Genomic DNA, 17,135 nt, shown 5'->3' on the forward strand with positions numbered 1-17,135 from the left:
TTAAAGCTAGTCTCAGGAGCAATTAAGTAGCATGCCTCACAGCACTGTTCTCCTTTCATATTTACTATATGGAACTGGATCAGGAGGATAGGTATTCTTATCATGCAGCTTTAAAGACCACTTAAAGGACAATTAATTATCCTTATTCTTGGCAGGCAAAAGAGGCATTTAGAATAAGGAAAAGAGGGCTCTGAAAAGGCTCCAGTGAAAGCAGCACACACAAAAAGATTGTTTACTTCTTTTCCCCAGGCAGATAAGTAGTCTTTTACCAACTTGAAGCCTATTTAGTTTGCTTTGTGTAGATTCTCTTGCTCTCATGAAAATGTAGCCTCTTTCTGCTTCTTGTAGAAATCTGCAGCAAAGCTAGATACTTGGATGCTGGCAAACATCTTGGATAATCTAATACGAGATACTGTCAGAACAGATGGACTACTGTAGCCAACCAAGAGAGCCAACCATTTGCATATTCTGTATGCAGTTATTAAGAACTGTACAGTAAGAAAAATATTTTAATTTTCCTTTCCATATGCATAGAATCTTTCTACAGAATCAGGCTAAGAGAGCGAAAAACATCAAAGTAGACGTTATGTTTCTGGAACCATGACATCACTGATAGCAACTGTTAGCCAATTAAAAATAGCTGGTAAGAAAAATCTACACACTAATTCATATAAAAAACCAAAGAGATGGGGTATTTTTTCTTCTACCACTATGAAATGTGTACACACACATGCACGCGCACACACACACACGAGACAGAGGATGGGGCTTGCGGAGAACGAAGCTGCCAGCACTACAGCAAGTATCTAACACCGACACACACTGACCTGTGGCTGAGAGCTCCTCGTTTCAGTATGCAACACATTTGTATGCACAAAGGAAGCCAAATGCACTCCACAAGCAGTGTAACGTGCACAGTTTATGCTTGTTTAAAACGTAACTGCTAGGGAAGGTAGATGGCAAAGCAGGACAATGCTGGACTTGTGAACCTCCACTTTCCTCCTTCCAAAACCAGGAGTATCAGAATGCACTGTTTATTGCAAATGCACAGCGATGCTTTAAAATGTCTGAAATACAAAATTAAACCTTGGCACTGTATCTAAGCTACTAAATGAAAGAGGCCAAGGACCCTTCTTATGTCAATCCAAGCTAAGCTCTTTTCCGGCTAGGATGGCTGTACCAAAATGCCTGGGGGAGGAGGTCCTGCCACCCAAGCCCAGACAGAGCCGGTGAGACTGCTGGCTGGCCCAGGCCAGAGCAGTGCCGGAGGAGCACGCTAACAAGAGGGCAGCATGAACAGCTGCAGGATGCTGTTGAGCATCAGTGCTAACCCTGGGTTTGTTACTAGAATAGATGTCACGTAGGGTCCAGTCCAATGTACTCATGGAAACTGCATAAATTGACTCAACAGCAGTAAATCTTTAGAGTCAGGGTTCAGAGGGGGCAAGACAGCCCAGTCTCAGCAGGACTACATCCTTCAATCATTATATGGGATAGGTTCAGGGAAAGGCCTTTTCACAGCTGTTGCTATTACAAGGACACAACTTTGAGGTTTTAAGTATTTTTTGTAGAAATGCAGCATATTCTGAAATTACTTCAGCTTTGGTTTTGGATGCAAATCTGTGAGGATTTACTTGCCCTTTGTAATACAGAAATTGTTCTCTTTACAATTCTGTTTCCTGAAGAGGGACAACAGATATCTGCAAGGAAAATTCTTAAAAAAAAAAAACAACCAAAGGAATATTTAAGATTCAGGCAATCTCTTAAAATGTTGAGGGTTTTAAGATTTTGGTGGAAATCAGGGGAGAGTAGTGAAGAGTATTTTGTTTGCAATTTCCAAATGCATTGTAAAACCCTCACTCACTTCCAGATTAACACTGAAAAGCAAGGATTTTAAAAAATTAAAATCAAACCACCTTTGTTTGTACTCCAGCTAGAAGATGAACAATTTGATTCTAAGGGACAGCTCAAACCTTTAATTGGCTATTACACTGAAAATGCTATGCGTCTCAGAAAAACCTCTAGTTAATAACAGTCAGAAGTTACAAGATGTTTCTGCAACACCAGAATTCTGGAATTGAAATCAGAGCTTTTAAAAAATACCATCCATAAGTTCATCTAGTTGTAGGGGTGACATCTGAGCAGACAGCAGCAAAATATATTGCAGAACTGGACATCAGGTTACAGGTGCTGAACGTTATGAAGTCAGATGTGGCTGCAGTTCGGTGGTAGGATAAATGTGGCTGAAAGTAAATAATAATCATCTCATCTGCATTTTATATTATCGTGTGCCCAGTAGCCCTGCAGCCAGTGCTATGTCCACCACAGCAGACCTGTATCTACATTTCTCTCTTCTTCAATACCCTACTTCTTGCTGTGCTGAAAAAGCTGAAAATACCTCTTAGGGCAAATGCTCTTCCCTAATGCACATATTCAGTGTAGATGCCAGCAGCAAGTAAAGGACACCCACTATCTGGAACAAGCTAAACATGCAACATATTTAACATCTCTTGCATGGAAGTGCAGAGAAGAGGTTCAAACGCATACCTTAGCTCCAAGCACTTGATCTAAGATAGGCATATACAGGTTACACTAGTTTTCCCTGACTCTGGTAGTTACTGGTGTTGCTTGTTAGAGATGACAGGGACTGAGACTGACTGAATATTTGATGGAAAAAAAGAAAGTGTCTGCATGTAACCCCTAGGGCCTAGGGCTACTAGAAGACTTCCCGTCTCCCTGTGACTCTGGCTGACCTGGTGGCACTGGCAACTTGCTGCAGAGATCAGCAGAAAGGTCCTCTGCATTGAAATGAGCGTAGAAAACGCTCATTTGAGAGGATAAAAAGTAAGTGTGTTGATATCACAAAGAACATGCTTGTTTCAACTAGTATACAGAAGTAATCTCTCTTCCCAAATGACTTCTGACTAATCATTTCTACTATAAGCACTTGTCTCTTGTGCCACAGGCACATTCCTAAGGTTTTGTTCCTTTAATCTTCTCATGCCCCACCTAGAAACCCTCCTTCAAACCTGGTGACCTAGCCAAGTCACTGTGCAGGCACCACAACCTCCAGCATTACAAAAACCCCTGGAGATTCTTCATCTATGTCACCCCAATACTTACATACCAAATAATTTTTAATAGACAAGAAACAGGCAACTACATCAGGCACACGTTAATTTTAAGAAATTTTCATTGTGCTCCGTGAAGCATCTGTAATCTCTCAGATGGGAGAAAAATATTGCAGAGAATCCTCCGATACTTTTCAGTGCTGACAGCTAAAAAATATCCTTGTATGTATCACTGTCACCCTGAAAGGGAGAATTTTGATAAAATACAGGGAATTTAATTTTTCTTTATTCTGTTCATTTCACCAATCGAACAGCCTCTGTTAAAGATTATATTCCTGTCTTTCATCCCTCATTATCAAAAAGCAAATGATATGTACTTTTAACACCCTGATCTCTGGATGAACAGTGCTGGAAATGCACAACGTTGAGAAACTACAGCTGTATACCCAGTGTTAGTTAAACGGCACAATAACTCCGAAAGAGAGAGATTCTCTCCAAAGACTGTTAAAGTTGCAACTTGAAGCAGGATGCAGAATTCTTTGGCTTGAACAGCTGGTATTTGTGTGCTACTTCTGTAGGACCACTGGATATCTGGGACTCTTCTTACCTGTGGGACCTATACTGGAATGACTGCTAGTGCCAAAGGGACTAACTGGGAAAGAATATCAATTAAGAGGAGTCTTGAATAGAACAGCTGAGTTCCCAAAGATCAGAAAGACTTATGTGTGCCCCTGTTGCTGAGATGGAATGGTTTTCTCTAAGGCATGTCAAAGGAGAAGCTTCAACAGTCCCAAATGATACCTGAGACACCAGCTGGTACCAACAGGGGGTCTGAGCTGTGCCACAAGAAAGCAAATGAGTGACTGACCGTTCAGGTGTTAGCCATATCCATCCTGATGACTGACAGGAGGTCCTATAGGTGACAACTCGTTGTGAGCTACTGAAAATAGGAGGCAGGGAAATAAGCTGAAGAAAAGCATATGAGGTCATTCTGACCCTCTGAAGCCTTTGGTTAGGAAGAAAAAAAAAGTAGATGGGGGAAAATATCACAGAGCTGTAAAGACTCTGAATTGCACCTTAAGGTGGAAAAAAAAGTATTGAAATAATTCAAGCGAAGTACACACAAAGCATAAAATCAAAAGACATTTTTTGAAAACCAAAAGAGGTTAGAAACATTCTGTTTGATTACAGAAATGCAAAATGCTTGGCAGAAGATGAAATCAAAAGGTGGAAAACTTGAAGATGGTGTCCTCTCCCCTGCTCTGGTGAGGTATGTTTACTTGGAAGATGAACTGTGGTGGGACCAATACCCAGGTCTGGGACCTGCCCCTTCTGCAAGACAGGGAGGGGGTCTGGGACACCAGAAGCTGCCCATCGGTGCCTGAGACTGCAGCAGTGCAGAGCGCTGGAGAAACACTCACAACCAGATACCTGGTACCTTCACAAAAAGAAAGTTAGTCTGAGCCAGACCCTAGAGCACTAACAGAGAAGGGACCACAGAAACGTGAAGGTATTTTGCTGCCTTTATTTCATCTGGAAAGTTGGAACGTGTGAAGGAAGCTGAAGATAATCAAGGGCCAAGGAATAAGCAAGGCCTGTGACACGTTCTCCCTGAGGGCTGCTCATCTCTACCAAACTTTTGTTTGGGAATCATCTTCTTGCCTGAGGGAAGAATACCGGTTTGCATGTAAGGTACCACCTGAAGAAGACAGCTAGAGACAATGGATAATGACAACAAAGAACAGAGAAACTGAGAGTGCAAAAACTTCAAGTAAAACATCATCTGTTTCTTGCCCGTTCTGCAGTTTTGATACAACACTGACTCCACTAAATACATATAAAATATTTATGTTCTGTAAGACAATGAAGGTAATTCAGCGGTGTGCAAAACTAGTTTTTTCATTGCTGTGGTTGGCAGAGAGAGGAATGCTTTGCCTTCTGCTCTTACTTTGGTGTTGCTCTGCTAAACAGTACTGAGAGGGTCCTGCTGTTAAAAAGTAACAGTTCAGAAAATAACTGTCATCTGTGAACTCGTAGGCATCTCATATTCTTATTCTGTCTCAGAATCCCATCTATCACATTGCATTTTATTTACACAACATTTTTATGCAGAAGTTCCCAGGCTATAGAGACTGGTTCATCACTGGAACACACCTGTAAAAACATGGCAGTATTACGATGCTCAAAAGTAGCAAATGTTTAAAGATACTTTCAGTACATGCCTGGTGGGTGCAGTTAATGATTCCTTTCAGTATGTTTGGCTAAATTCTACAAGGGTACCATGGCTGCTGAACCCAAGCCAGCAATCAGCGCAGGCTTTCTCTTCTGTTTGGTCTTTTTTCTTCTAAAGAAGCCAAAGCAGCCAGGGGAGAACCCCAGCAGCTTGGCCCGGCAGAAGCTCTTCCAGGCTCTCTCACAAGAAATGAAAATAGTTCAAGCTTGGTTGAAGCTTTGAGGTTCTCTCAAGTTTCTGCTTCCTTCTGAAGGATAAACAGGAGGTAACAAGAATCTGCTGTATGTGTTGGTTATTTAGCCTGCGCACAGCAACTTTGGTGTACCAAGGGATTTTAATTTTTGTGTAAATATTATAGCCGTTCACAGCAATGCTTAAGGGGAGAAACAAAGAGATTTATTCAGCTGAAACCACAGGGAGAATGTCAATAGGCACAATGTAATTGCTTGATTTGGAGTTTAGTCCGGATCCTTGTTCTGATCAAATGAACTGTGGAATGTTTTAAAACAACTCGTTGTTTGTTTTGGGACAGTGTAAGAGAAATAGGAAATGGAGAGCTACAGAAATATTTGGGGAGTGACAGGGGAGAAAAGGCAGAAAGAGCACTGAACAAGGATGGGGAAGACTTAGTTTATTTCCAGCTTTGCCAGTGGCCTCGTGGGTGACTCTGGCTAAGCCACTTCACAGCAGCATGCCTAGTTTCCCCATCTATAAGATGAAGACACTGGTAACAGTTCTCTTTTCGAGCACACTTTGGTTTTAGCGATGGAAAGCAACACGCTAACAGGACGAATGCTGCCATCAGAGAGCTTTCCTGGCATACATTTTGCTGTCTGGACGGCATACAACCACTATAGAAGCACCATGAAGCTCCTCAAGACAACTTCCATCATAGGGCAGATGGCTAAAGCTCTACGTGCCTGCTGGTTCTGGGCAGGGAACTGTCCTGAGTGAGCTCCTACACTGAGATACTGCCAGCCCTGAAATTTCTGCAACTAAAAATAGGAGCCAAGGAAAACCTTCAAGCAGTGCAACATGAAATGCAGTCAGCACAGAGATGAAAGACTGTAATCAAGATCATAAAACCTGTCACCCTTAGCAAACAGATTGGCAAAAGTCACAAACTTCTTTTAAGGTATTAATTGAAGAATTCTTTTTAAGATAGACGCCAACTGCATTCTCAGTTTATTCCACCAGGTAAACTACAGTTGATGTTTTCAAGCATTAAGTATCTGTCTGAAATGGTCACAAACATAACCCTGAAGTTTTGGAAACGCTATCAGTAGGAAGCATTCTTCGCACGTCAAGTACAGTTGTCACCCATTTCAAAATCCACGTGCCGGAAAGAGCATTGGGAACCCCAACAAGTGACAAACGGTAGTTTGGAACAAAACATTCTGCATTGCTCTGCTTTTCTCCGCTATCTGTCTTCACGGTAGGTCCTACATATGTCAAAGATAATCTCTGTTGAAAACTATGACCTTAGTGTATGTGTCATTTTCAGAATACCACACTAAGACACACTACCATACTCAAGACCACTGTAACAACCCTGAATATTAAAAGTTTAAGCAATGTCCTATATCAGTGTTGGATTTATGCAGCACAAGTGTTTTTAAGGAGCACAAGTGATTTAATCGCAGCTCTAGACAAAGAGCAAAGCAATTTAGTTTAAAATGGAAGAAGGGAATGCAAAAAGTATTCATCCTAAACAGATGAGAGAGGATGAGGGTTGTCTCTGCTATTTCTCAAACCAGCTGTAAACATGGTATCCGAGGGATTAGCCTCAGAGAAACCTAAAACAGGAGAAGGGAATCTTTCGTTAAGTATAATTCAACATTAAGTTTTATGTAATGTGTCACTTTCTCTAAGAAAATAACAAATTCAAATTTTGACCTCCAGGAGGACTCCTGGTCTGGAAAGCGCCTCCTGCCAGGTGGCAAGGCCTACTATGAGGAGGGGTTCCCTATAGCAGGCACAAAACAGCATCTGACCCACAAGAAGAGATGGACAAAGACACCTGACAGCTCTGGACAAATCTCAGAGCAGCAGTTAGGAATAAAATCATTATGTGAGATCCAAAGGTAATGAAATATAAGCTGCCTAACTTTAGCTGTCCTAACAGGGTGAGGGCAAGCAAATTTTCTTTCTGGAGGCAGAGGATTCACGTGGCAGGGTACTGTTTCATTATACGTGCTGAAGGAGCACAGTTCCACTCACAAAGTGCTCTTCATGTACTTGCTCGTTTCTTGTCTCTCTAGCTTATATTAAACTCATTCAGAAACGTTACATATTTTTGCTTCTGTTTCTGAAAAATCTACACAAAAGATCAAGAACTGAAAGCGTAATTAAAAAAGAAAGAGAGTGCAAAATGCAAGGTAGTAAAACTTACTGAAATCGTTAATATATGAGATGATTCCACATGTAAAGCACCTAAATTACATTTTGACAGACTATTTTAAAGGACATTCTTCCTCTACTGCAAGAACAATGAAGGGGAGCATAATTTTATCTGTGAAGTTATAACTTAGGAAAAATGGAAACATCTTTTTAAAAAGTAAAGAAGAATTACTTAAATCAAAGAGTTCTGCAAAAAGTGTCCGAAAGTTCTGCCAAAATTCAGACTGCTTCATCAGCTTTCAGTATCACGTATGCTACTAACTGTGAAAGAGGGCAGCCTGAGGTAGTGTAAATGTGACCAAGTAGGCATTTTCCCTTTGGAATATATGCAATAGATAATAAGCCCATGTAAATTACTTCCAATCAAATAACACTGATACTTAAGGGGTCGCCAATGAGATCTAAACTGAACTGGAAAATATATGGGTTTTCCACTGTTGATGCAACTCTCAGCAGATTCAGGAAGGCATCCATGAATTGTTTTACTCCACTGAGTAATTACTTGCAAGCCAAAATGCCTGCACACTTCAATTTTGCTTCAATGAACATCTTAGAGGAGTGGATTGAATCTCCAGGAAAGCACTGAAGACCAGAAACCTTACATCCCTGCAGATTTCCATTGTACCAGTACACCCGTTTTCCAAACACCTCGTTCCCTTCAACAGATGGAAGTCACCAGATAAAAGACCCCAATTTCCAGATGCACAAGGTGGCAAGGAGGCACACATGTATTTGGAACTGTAACAGGCTATCAGACTGTATTGGTTTTATGAGCACTGGTAATGCTATTAGTTGAGTCATGATAAGCAGTGACAATGAACAGTGGATGGAATACAGTTCTGATGAGCCATACCTAGCTCCTTTTGTATGTTGTCAGGGATTCCTGTAATAGTCTTTCTCCTTTTGACTTTCTTCGGCCGTCTTACCACCGTGTCTGTGTAAATTAGAGACCGCCGAATGCTGGCTTGGCGGTCGAAATTCTCCCCTAATATATGGTAGAACAAGCAAAGCAACATTACTTCCAAGCACGCTGACATCATGCACTTTCTTCCACAAGTTTTGTTGTAGAAATGGAAAAAAAGGCATTAATAAATGATGTTAGCTTTGTCCTACAATGAAGGTCTACACTGAAGGAAGATACAGCATATCGTCACAGTAAGGCTTTAGACACACGTACACAGTACTGCAGGTTTTAAAAGGAATTTTGACTTCCCAAGCCCAGTTCCCAAGTGACAGCAGCTCTGATTCCACAAGTGAACAGAATTCTTGCTTTGGCCCTTTGTGGGTTTTTGTGTGGTTTTGTTGTTTTACTTTGAAGTAATGAGCTGCAGAAAAAGGAAAGCTGCTCAAGAAAATGAAAGATCACAATGGTTTTTACAGTAATAGACACTGCTATTGGCAACAGCTATTACAATGTCGTTGCACAGCTCCATCATTAAAGCACACGAGACGCTTCTTTTTCATTCCAAGTGGCTCTGAACCTGTCCAATGTGCCACGTTTCTGGTGGTGATCTTTTAACACGAATACAAATAAATACTATGGAGCACGCAGAGATCAAACTGATCTTGTGATCTCATAAATATTGCAGTCAGAGTGGAAGCTGCTTAAAACTGAAACTTTATAGATGACTATAAAAACGCACAATGGCAAGAGCTGAAAAAATGTGTGCGTAAGTGCACATTGCCAGACAAAGCCTTATGATGACCATGTGCTGTATCATAATGAGACCCAGAAGCACCACTATCATTAAGCAGCTTTTCTTTAGGAATTCACTTTTGTTTAGAGGTTTATAATTTGGCCATTTTACTAGTGGCAAGATAAAACTTGCCCTACAGATAGTGAGTGGAGTTAATTCTCTGTCACTTCTAAAAATCTAACATACTCCCTGTATCTTAGATGCAAGTTCTATTTTCAGAAGTTAAAGTATTTTAAAGCACTGCTAAATGTCCTTTAGATGACCCATTTGAAATGAATTTAGGGTTTAAATACAGAAAAAAACTTGATATTTGTATATATGGTTTTTGCCTTGTACACTTTTTTTTTTAAAATTGATGACCAAGTTATTTACCTCTAAAAAGTGTTTAATGCACGTAACTAATACATCATAAATATTACCCCTGGCTGACTGCACATCAGTATGATGTGTGTCGTGCAAATAGCATAGAAAACCTCATTACCTCTATAACAGTTAAAGATACAGTCATATATTAAAGTATAGCATGTGGACTTGTAAAAATGCAAGGAGAAAACATAGCAGTTACATTCACCATATTGTAAATATAAAGACTCTGACTCTGTTTGACCGGAGCCTTGTGCTCCCATGAGCCGCACTTGTGCTAAGCAGAATCCTTGCAGCTACAGAGAAGTTTTGGATTGACTGAAGTCAGGGCAGATTAAGGGAGAAGGAAGGCCATGGGATCTATAAAATTTAGAACTGTGGATCCCATCGGCTTAGTAGAAGGCCTGAAATATTGAGACAGACTATTTACTCTCTGGGGCATTACCTCTATTGGGATGTTAGGACCCTTATGGGGTTAGAGTCAGGACCATTAGATAATCCTGCCATGCAGGTTAATAATAATTCTAGCCACATTACATCAAATTCAGAGAATTTGAAGGAGAAAGTTTTGCATCTCTGAACGTATCTTTATCCATTCAAATTACGCCTGAAATGTTGAGTTGCAAGGAAATTAAAATGCAGTTTTGAATGCCCTGGAATAAAATATAGATGGTAAGTAGAAGGTGCAAACAAGGAGAGAGTCTTTTCCGTGAAGCCTCAGACAGCACAAACAGGATAACCATGGGGAAATGTTACTGTGGCAGCTGATCCACAGTAACTTCTTCCCCTGAGCTACCCAAGACCTAAGTCAACTAATCCATGTTCAATGGCTTTTGATACACAAAGGCTTTTTCAAAGCCACTGAGCAAATGTGCAGAATTTTGAAGTACCAGCTTCAACAAATTCCAACAAATAAAATCAGAACATCTCAATCTTTTATTCCTTCTTCATTATCATATTTTTTTAAGAAAATATTACTGTTAATGTCAAATATATTTTTCAGAGTTAAGACACTTTTCTTCTTCTGTTACAGGTTTGTAACAAATCATCTAGGCATTCCTTATAGAGTTTACTCAGTTTTCTCTCATTTAGTTTACTCTGTTTCCTTGGGTTCACCGAAAATATTTAAGTATGTGCTTAAATCTCACTGAAGTCAGTCAGACTCAAACAAATGCTTAAATGTTTTGCAGGATCCAGCCTGGCGCTGATCACCTCCACCATCACCAGACTCTTTCATCTGGAGAGAAAGTTAGTTCTGGAAAACCCATGAGAGCAGACACCATTATACATCTTTTAATCCCCAGGATATGTAAAAGCAAAGACTGGCCACCACTGAAAATTCAGACCAACCCCTTCCAGGCCAGAATAAGCTCAGCCCAGGCACTCCCAAAGACTGAAACTGCTTCCAAATCTGGATGTCTAGTCAGCACCTTGTCAGCCTAATGCAATGCCCCTGCACCTTCAGGCTCTCCAACAGATTTTCACTACTACTGTATTAGCTGCAATCTGTTCACCGAAGAGCCCCGAAAGCTGAACTCGCCGAGCATTTATTTCACAGCCACATGAGAGGCCATTGTAGCAGAATCATTACTAATGCACTGCTGAAAACGCTGTCAATTGCCAGCAGCCTCTTCAGAGGTTAACCTTTTATTTCATGCCAGGAGTAATAAAATGGAAGTTTTGTGACCTCTCTTCTGGGAGAGCGAGAAAAAGAGCAAGCAAAGAAAAAAGCCAAATCAAAACAAAAAACGGCAATGGTTTGTTCCACGGCACATTGAACAAATGGCACTGAATTTTTGGTCCTTTTTTTCCTGCCTCGTGCAGTAACAGAAGGAACTTCACAAAATAAAATTACTCGGCGTGTGGGAGGGCAGAGGAGGTAAGCAGATTGTGACTTTTTAAAGAGGAACAAGGACACCAGCTTTTTTTGTGTGTGTTGTGTGTGGCTTGTAGTCTGTTACTGTCACTTGCCTTGTTTCACAGTAGCAATATAATTATTCCAAGGGAAAGGAAATGGTGGATTCCAAAGAGCAGTCCACGTACTGCAACAGCATTCTTCCTTTACTGCCTTCCCTTTCTATCCCTTCTGCTTACCGTGTTTATAAGGGAATAAATGCTTAACAGCACACTCCAGAAAGACAAGGTGTAATATACACGTGCACTATTTTTACCAGAAAAGTTGAGAACTGCTGAGTTTACTGAGAGCAATCCAAACAATTCGGGGACACAAGGTTTGCTACGCCAGTCAAATTAAGCTGGTTAAAGTCACAAGTGTAATTTATCCAAACACGGTAATGTTGCCAGTGACACTGAGTTAAATCTACGAGGGTTATTTGATCTTTTACCTCATTCTTCTTTCCATCTGTTTACTTCCCCCATATATTTTCAGTATGCGGGGCCATTAAATCGAACAGCAGATTACTCTTGCTGTAAGTATACTCTGTTCCTGCTGTCGCAGTATCTAAGCCCTGCTCAAGCTTATTGATTATGTCAGATAATCTGTTGTTCCCATAACCTGGCCGTCTGCACCTGTATCCTACGTCCCCTAGATAATGCCAACTGGCCTAGTAACATATCAGCATTGCATTTGTATTCTTTCTATTAATTTTCCAGACCTGGAGTGTTCATAATTTTCTGTTGTCTTCATGCTATTTATTTCAAATATTTTTTGCTCTTTATTTAAGGAAACGTTTCTTGCTGATTTCTCAGAGCTTTCTGACATTTGTCACAGAAGTACTGCTCCTATACTATTTAAATACTATTGAATAGTATTATTTAAATACTAGTTTATAAAAAATATATGTGAAAATATTATTGGCAGTCACACTGGGAAAGGGAACATCTAATTTACTTTCAGAATAAAACCAAACATTGCAAGCTACTGATTTTAAGAGGGAACATGGAGCCAGAGCATGCCATATGGCATTTGAAATAAACTGGATATTGAATATCATCCTGATTTTGGCAGGCAAACGGTCAGTTATTTGAATTAACTAATAACAGACAATCTTGATATTGTACAGAAAAAAAATGGATTATTAAACTGAAGTGATAATTTGATCTTTCACAGAAATTCTATTTACACAAAACAAAGTATCTATTCAGCATTAGGCTTTATATCACTTCAACAGAGTGTGAGTTCTGCAACTATAAAGCCAAAGAGCATTTTCAAAATGAAGAGTTAATACTCAGATCATATCAAGAAAATATGAAGTACTGTCACAAAAGTAGAGTGTCTTACCAAAGGTATTGCTCAAAGACATAGCTCTATTAACTGTTGCTGTTCTTACCCTACTCTCCTTGACACATAAACCTCTTGTTGCTGATAAAAATAATACCCTAGAGTTCTTTTCCCTGAATTTTGTAACGTTTAGTCTTTGGAATACAGAAATCCCTGATAATCTTCCTTACGTAAAATTCCTAGAAGGAAATCCTGAAATATCATTAGTATTGCATATAACATGATTTTCCATTACACATCTACAGTGCAGTCCACAGCACAACACTGCTATTTATCAACTCTCTTCTTGTATTTCATGAATACTTAATGCTGTTTCAATCCAACGTTGTGTCGTCTATTTTCGTTTATTATAATTCTAAGGGATTTTGAGGTTTTCTCATTAAGTTTGGAGACAGACTATTAAACACAAAACACTGTTTTCACAGAAAGGTGCAGTAAGTAATTTAAAATTCATGCATCAGATATATGAGTGTCAAAATACTATCCAACTTTACAGATCCCCTTTTATCCCTTCCCTCCCTCATCAGTGTAATGTAATTACTGAAATTAAAAGCCTACCAGTCACATTAATAGGAACCACATCTGTTTGGACTGCCTGTGCTTGTTGTCGCATTTTCTCTTCTGGCGTTGGCAGTGGGAGTGACTTAGTCCAGTTGGTTTGGGTGTTGATATCTGATAACTCATTTGGAACTGGAGTTTTAGGCCTTTTGACAGCAATAAGCTTTTCTTCTTCTGGGGAAGAGATGGGACACTACAAACAGAAATACATGCAACAATGTAAGTTTACTACCAGAAAGAAAGGTACAACTATGGTATTACTAAGGTATTGCTGCTGCTATCAGCACGATTGCTTGTGAAGCGAAATACACCCACACCAATATCACATTTTTACCTACATAAATAGTGATTTAAAAAAAAAAACAAAAACAAACCCAAACAACTCACCTACAACAAAACACCTGGGTTGTATTTATCCAAGGCATCTGATCAGTCTAAGGAATACATACCAATGAGAAAGAAAAGAGTGGTCTTGAGCAGAGCAAAGCACAGTAACTAATTATCTTACACACTGACCTTGTCCCTGGAGTGATTAACCCCTCCCAGTGCCCCAGTAAGAAGATGAGATTTGAGTACCACTTTGCTCTAGCTGTACTAGGTTGTAAGGATGCGTAAGGTCTCAGCAAGAAGCCTGTTCTGAAGAGATAGATTTTGGGAGAGCTCAGTAGAAGAACCAGCCAATGCACTCTACAAAACCATCAGCCACGCATCAGTGAGGTAGCAAGAATAACTTTGCTTTGGCCTTGGAGAAACTCATGCACAATCAACTGGTTCATTTTGCCCATTTTTCAAGCATGAAGCAGTCAATATTAGTAGCCATGGTAATTTAAAAAGTAATTCCTTGTCAAAGTGGTAGATTTCACCTCCATGGGTGTTTCACTTAAAAACAAAACCAACAAAAAACTTTCTGCACCAGAAAAAAAGGTTGCAACAGCTTGTGCAAATCTGTCCACCAAACAAAGTTATTAAGCTAAAAAAGCCATTGCTTTTGGGGAGCAAATCTGTTTTCATTACAAGGTCCTCACTTGCATGCCAGTCATAGCAGAGAAAGCCATAATGTAGCAGGTCAGTGCTAGTCCACGGCAAACCCTGAGGACAGGCAGGTTTGGGGAGCACAGAGACATCACTGGGGCTTCTAGCAGGTGGTCACAAGCTCCAGGGAAACCCAGGAGAAGCAGCCTTCTCTCTTCCCGGCTCCTGTGAGCACAGCACCCCAGAGAATCGCAGAAGCAGGAGAGGAAGGAAGACATGGAGGAAAACCAACCTCTGCCTCCTCCTACCCTCAGGCAAAACAAAACAAAACAAAACAAAAAAAAAAAGACGAAAACCGTGGAAGAGGAGTTGTACAGAGGCTGCAGCTCTAGCAGAGATCTCTCTACATCCTCCCCACTCCTCCGCTCCAGGGGCGTTTGCTTGGGCTCCTTGGCACATTCGACCTCCCTCTCTACCACCAGACCAGTGTTACAGTCCTCCCCAACTCTTCTTTATTCCCCTCTCCCTTTGGGAGCAAACCCAAAATAGGGCTGCCACTGCTGGACTGCTGCCTCTCCCAGTAGTTACTCCCTCACTGCTGTACATAGGCATGGAAAGAAACATCACAGCTATTTCTAACAGATGGATATTTTTTATTACGGGTTTTCAGTCTAAGTGATTTGTTTTCTCTTGAAGCTGAGTGCTATGGAAAAGACATGCCCAGACACTGTGCTGCAGCCACTTGTTTATCATTTCTGATTTTAATTTTCTTCCTGTTACCATGAGGAGTTCCCATTGTTTATAAATAAATAACCATTTATTTATTCTATTATGCTTTCACTCAACATCCTTTAGGACAGGATCCAACATTTTCTTTAACAAAAATTTAAAACAAAAGCAATCTCCAGGCAAAAAGTAAAGCAATAGAAAAGTAAAATCTCTTCATTAATAATAAAATAAATTCAGGCAATGAAATTATTACTAATATCATCCTGCGGTTCGGAACCACACTTTGAAACATGAGAGCTTTTCTTCGAGGAAATAATCCACTTCTGTCAGTCTCACATTTCTTTTCCAGGGAGGCTGCGGATGGGACAGACGCTGCTCTGTAGGAAAGGGCTCAGCCTGGTGAAAGCCCGAGCAATTCTTTCAATACAAACTTCTGGGAGGACACCAGTATTATTTCAGGCCATTGCTGTTTTCAAAAGGTTTTAAAACAATTTCTATAAAAACTTTATTTAGTTTGCATGCCAAGGTTTCGGTAGCAGGGAGGCTACAGGGGTACCTTCCGTGAGAAGCTGCTAGAAGCTTCCCCCGTGTCCGACAGAGCCCAGGCTCCAAGACAATCAAATCTGTTTTGCCCATGACAGTAACTGTTGAATGATCTCTCCCTGTCCTTATCTCGACTCACGAGCCTTTTGTTGTATTTTCTCTCTCCTGTCCAGCTGAGGAGAGGCTTTGGTGGGCATCAGGCATCCAGTCAGAGTCAACCCACCACAAAAATATAAAGTGAACGTTTATCTTTTCATGGGTGCATGTACATACACTGTTTATACACGTGCACAGTGCGGGCAGACATGTATATGCACCTACACACAAACACAAGCACTTTCCCACCTCAAATCACTCAAATTTACAAAAGCGTTCATTAACTTAAGCAATGTGGGAGAGAGATGCTGTTGCAGAAGGGAAAGCTGCCTCCAGGCCATGCTTCCCTCGCAGTCAGGTTTAAAAACAGCTGAGAGAGAGAAAGGGTTTGTGAGGAAGATGGCCCCAGCATGCTAGCCCAGTGTGTGTGCACTTAAAGGAGTAATCAGTGGCTGAGGTAGAGAAATACCACTTTCCTTCTTCTACAAGAGCTCTTCTCTGCCTGAATCGGGGCACCGAGGATGATGCTTCAAGCTTGGTTTTGCAGTTTTTGTGGGGTGAGGATGAGCTCCAGTGGCCTTCGGATATTCTGCTTGGTTGATACTGTCAGCATCAATATCTGTCACATTCAGACTGTACTGCAGTGCCAGGTCTCAGCTGTCATACAGCAGTCACCAGGGGCCACTCCAATATGTCAAGTGACAGAGATACCGGTTACAAAGCCACCACCCTTCCTTTTCAAGGGAATTACCCAAACCAACCAGAACCCCTTTTCCATGACAGTAATAGAAACAGATAGAAAAACTGAAGAATTGAAGCATCTACTACAAGGGAGTCCTAATGATAAAAAAACATGAGGAGCAACAATCACAAATTCTGCAGAATTAAAAGTTGAGAAAACTGGGGACAAATGGAGGAAGACAGACAGACTTGAATCAGCCCAGTGAGCATATAATGAATGAAAAGCAACTGAAAAGCCAATCGTGCAGTTGAGGTCAAAGCACTGCATCAGTGAGAATGATTTTCTGCCACAGGACAGTGGTGTGTACTTCTGCAAAATAATTCAGTAAAAGAGTTGTAGGCAGTTTTGAGTGTAGGAAGAAATGTTCACACTTCATCTGCAGCAACACCTTCCATGGTTCCTGGATAAGCACGACTGTCTGTACCTACAGCCTTTCTTCCAAGGCGCTCACAATGATCGTGGTATATTTATTTGGTTTTGTGATACAAAG

The 17,135-nt window shown here is 40.7% G+C and overlaps 1 protein-coding gene across 8 annotated transcripts in view; it reads right to left on the reverse strand.

Moving 5' to 3' along the window:
* The window catches only part of NHSL1 (NHS like 1), a 180,210-nt gene that overhangs the window by 11,073 nt on the left and 152,002 nt on the right, over nt 1-17,135 (reverse strand). For 6 of the 8 annotated variants that reach the window (XM_086745732.1, XM_086745738.1, XM_086745734.1 and 3 more), the window contains exons 4-5: nt 13,564-13,756; nt 8,558-8,689 (exon numbers count right to left, since the gene is read on the reverse strand). In XM_086745732.1, the coding sequence (XP_086601858.1) occupies nt 8,558-8,689; nt 13,564-13,756 (325 nt within the window). The remainder of the gene's footprint in view (nt 1-8,557; nt 8,690-13,563; nt 13,757-17,135) is intronic. The other 2 variants (XM_086745736.1, XM_086745735.1) reach the window with 1 other exon arrangement.

This window comes from Chlamydotis macqueenii, chromosome 3, assembly GCF_036417535.1.
Source record: "Chlamydotis macqueenii isolate bChlMac1 chromosome 3, bChlMac1.mat, whole genome shotgun sequence".
Lineage (NCBI taxonomy): Eukaryota > Metazoa > Chordata > Aves > Otidiformes > Otididae > Chlamydotis > Chlamydotis macqueenii.